The following is a 3307-nucleotide window of genomic DNA, read 5'->3' as shown; positions in this document are numbered from 1 at the left end:
CTTGTCATCAAAACAGGACATACATGAAGAAGAAGACTTTCTTATGCTACAACTTTGGAGAAAAGTCTGACTTCTTCAGGTGTAGTAGATGCCTGTTGAATGTCCTTGTTTGGGCGCCATTTGTGGTACTACTTTTGGCACAAACTCAAACTACACGAAGTGCAGTTTGAATTAGCTTTGTTACAAAAAAACAGCAGCTTAAATACAATATTTAAATCATGACACGTGATCTCTCAATCAATCACACCAAGGCACTCCACTGCACATGTCAGACAGAGAACTTGGAACTACAAGTCCCAGAATGCTTTGCAGCACTTTTCCTCTAATATGAATTCCTACGTTCAGGCCAAGCAAATTCTCTTTTCATTTTCAGAGATACAAACCATGTCTCAAAAGGCTTGAAGATGGGAAGGTCTAGCAGGATAGAAATGTATGTATGGACTACACACCTCAAAGAATTGCAATTACTGGTAGGTAACCTACACACTTGTAAAACTAAAGACAATAAGGAAAGCAAGTACAAGAAAAAAAGAGTAAAGAAATCTATCAACCATAATGTGTAAATGCCCCGTATGGCATGGAAAGGCAAGGCACAAGGATAGGGATAATAATGGGAAGCCAGAAGAAGGGAGAATTTCCTCTGTCGACAGCCATGATGCTCTACACTAGTCTAAGGTCCTAGGGAATCTTCACCATATACAAAAATGCAATTATTTAAATTAATGTTTTCAATATTATTTTTAAATATAAACACATTTCAATAATGAATATAAAGAAAAATTCTGGTGACTCTGCATAAAACCAGAAAATGCTTATGGGGTTGGACTTTTGGGGGTAGTAATCCAGAAAGATGCTGAACTTCCATTTAATTTGCTGGGTCATCAGAGGCAAGCCATGATTCTCCACCTTTTTTTGATATGGAACATTAGAATGAGGTGGGTTTCTATACCAGAAAAAGCATGGTTGCTCAGGGAACCACTTCTAGAGAGCACATTTTTGTATCCAGTAATGACAGCAAACAGAATTATCCATAGAAACAGGTGGCACGTATCAGACATGCTTAAAGTCATTGTGTTTCCTGGTTAATTTCTATTTACTTATTTTGTACAAAATTATACATTAAGTTACACCATTAACCATGGCTATTGATGAGACACAAACCTCCATGCTATTACTGTCTCTAGGGAGATGTGCCACCTCCACAGGTATTATACTTGTTACTCTTTGGAAAATCCCAATCTGTCCTGTCACTGCTGAATGAGAGAACAGCTGTGAGAGTTTGAATCTCTAGCATATTCCACAAGATGATAAAAGTTAGAATTACCTCTTTTTGCTCTTGCTTTTCATGTGTCACTATGAAAACATTTATGGTTTCAGGAGTCTCAGAAATCTGACTGAAGCTGCCTGAACTCTGTTGCTGTTCTTTATGTGGTAATCTGTCTCCCTGCAGGAAATTATGAAAACTAGTTGATTTTCCACATTTTTCCTTCCTGACAGTCTTTCTTAAAAGTCAAAATTCTTTTACAGAATCTAAAACATACACAAGAGCTAGAATCATAGAATCACCAAATCACGGAATGGTTTGAGTTGGAAGGGACCTTAAAAGTCAACTAGTTCCAACCCTCCTGCCATGGGCAGAGAATCTTCCACTACTATGTTTGTCTTTTTACAGATAATTAAATGATATCTCGAAAATGCTTGTAATAGAATAGTTTTTCCATCGATTTCAAATACTGTGCTCCTGAAGTTTTACTGTGGAAATTCATCATTCCCCAAGAAGACCTAAGTGATCCCAATCAGTTCTCAGTCCTTTTGTCTCCACAAATTCCAAGAAAGACCAGATTCCACTGCAGCAGTTTTTGTCATCAAATGCTTCTAGATAACATATTTGAAATGGTCACAGATGATTCTAAGGTGATCAGCAATTTTTGCTTCTTGTCCAAAGATATTCCAAAAATTTGTCCAAAGGTATTCCATTGACAATGCTCCCTAATATAACCAAAACTATAGGAAATGGATCCTAGCAATCCACGTAGACACTGACCACTGGAGACATTCCAAACCTGCCTGTACACACTCCTCTGTAACCTGCTTTAGGTGACCCTGCTTTTGCTGGGAAGTTGGACTGGATGATCTCCAGAGGTCTCTTCCAACCCAAACAATTCTGTAACTTGGTGAAAAGAGTTCTTATAGCTCCTGTGTCTTATTTGACAGTTCTGGATGGGTGTGACAGACACCTGAAATATCTCAAACAGGCCTATGTACGATCATGACAGTACAAATGTCTAACTCACAGGCAGAAAGACTTGAGCTCTATCCTGCCCGATGCAAGAAAATCACAAGATATAAAGGGGAGTCCAAAGTATCATAGAGGTTAAAACGTAATTAAAAAAGAAAATATTTTTTCAGGTGCAGCTTTTCTTTGCCTTCTCTTTGGATGCCATGCAACTGAGGGGTAATATATAAGCAGCTGAAGAGGCCTGTGTTAGAAACTATCCAAACATAAGACAAAGGAGACAATATGAAGGAATGTCTGTCTTCATCAAACTTCATTTATTTGTTGACAGCAACAGTTGGAAACAAAACAGACAAAAGCAGAATTAGGGCTATCCATGAAGAGGATGGTGAAAAAGTGGATATTCAAAATGTCTTCAGAAAATGAAGACTATTTGGTAGCCCTTGCACTCAAAGAACAAAGAAAGTAAAATGGCAGAAATGACAGAAGGGATAATATTTACTCTTGAGTCTTTGAGGTGGCAATTACAGAAGTAAGTTACAGTATTTTGTTTTAAATGTGAATAGTTCTTACCTGTTTTCTGTGTTCTGTTTCTGTGAACACAATGTGCTCATCATCACTTTTGTCACTGTAACTCTCTGCTGCTTCAGTGGGAACACAGGTACTGTGACTGCTGGAAAGATCTTTATATTTCCTTATAATTGAGGAATTCTTTTCATTATGGTAACACTCCATGTCAAAGCCATTGTTGTCTATGTATTTTCTGACATCTGTCATGGCATAATTATTATCCTCTATGTTTTTGCCAGAAATTTCTTCCAAAGTCTTCTTTTTGTCTGTTTTTCTGAGGCTTCCTTTCATTTTTTTGCCACAAAGATCCAGAATTCTGTCTTTCAAAGACTTCAGGCCCTGGTGAATCTGTGCAAGGGCAATCTGACATTTAGTCCTTTCTCCAGGTTCCTCTTGTCCTCCTGAGGCATCAGTATTGAGTGAACTCATCACCAAGGCAATGAACAAGTTGACCACCTTAAAATAGTTAAAGTAAGTTAGGGACACTACCGCTAACAGAAA

At 37.9% G+C, this 3307-nt stretch overlaps 1 protein-coding gene across 1 annotated transcript in view; it reads right to left on the bottom strand.

Annotated features, from left to right (window-relative positions):
* Positions 1 to 3307, bottom strand: part of LOC108502991 (sodium channel protein type 5 subunit alpha-like) — a 47204-nt gene that overhangs the window by 17334 nt on the left and 26563 nt on the right. Inside the window, 2 exon segments of the mRNA XM_017826503.1 lie at positions 1325 to 1444; positions 2810 to 3262. Coding sequence (XP_017681992.1) covers positions 1325 to 1444; positions 2810 to 3262 — 573 coding nt within the window.

The sequence above is a fragment of the Lepidothrix coronata genome, unplaced genomic scaffold, assembly GCF_001604755.1.
Source record: "Lepidothrix coronata isolate B3197 unplaced genomic scaffold, Lepidothrix_coronata-1.0 Scaffold128, whole genome shotgun sequence".
NCBI lineage: Eukaryota > Metazoa > Chordata > Aves > Passeriformes > Pipridae > Lepidothrix > Lepidothrix coronata.
This window is presented reverse-complemented; position numbering and strand designations above follow the sequence as displayed.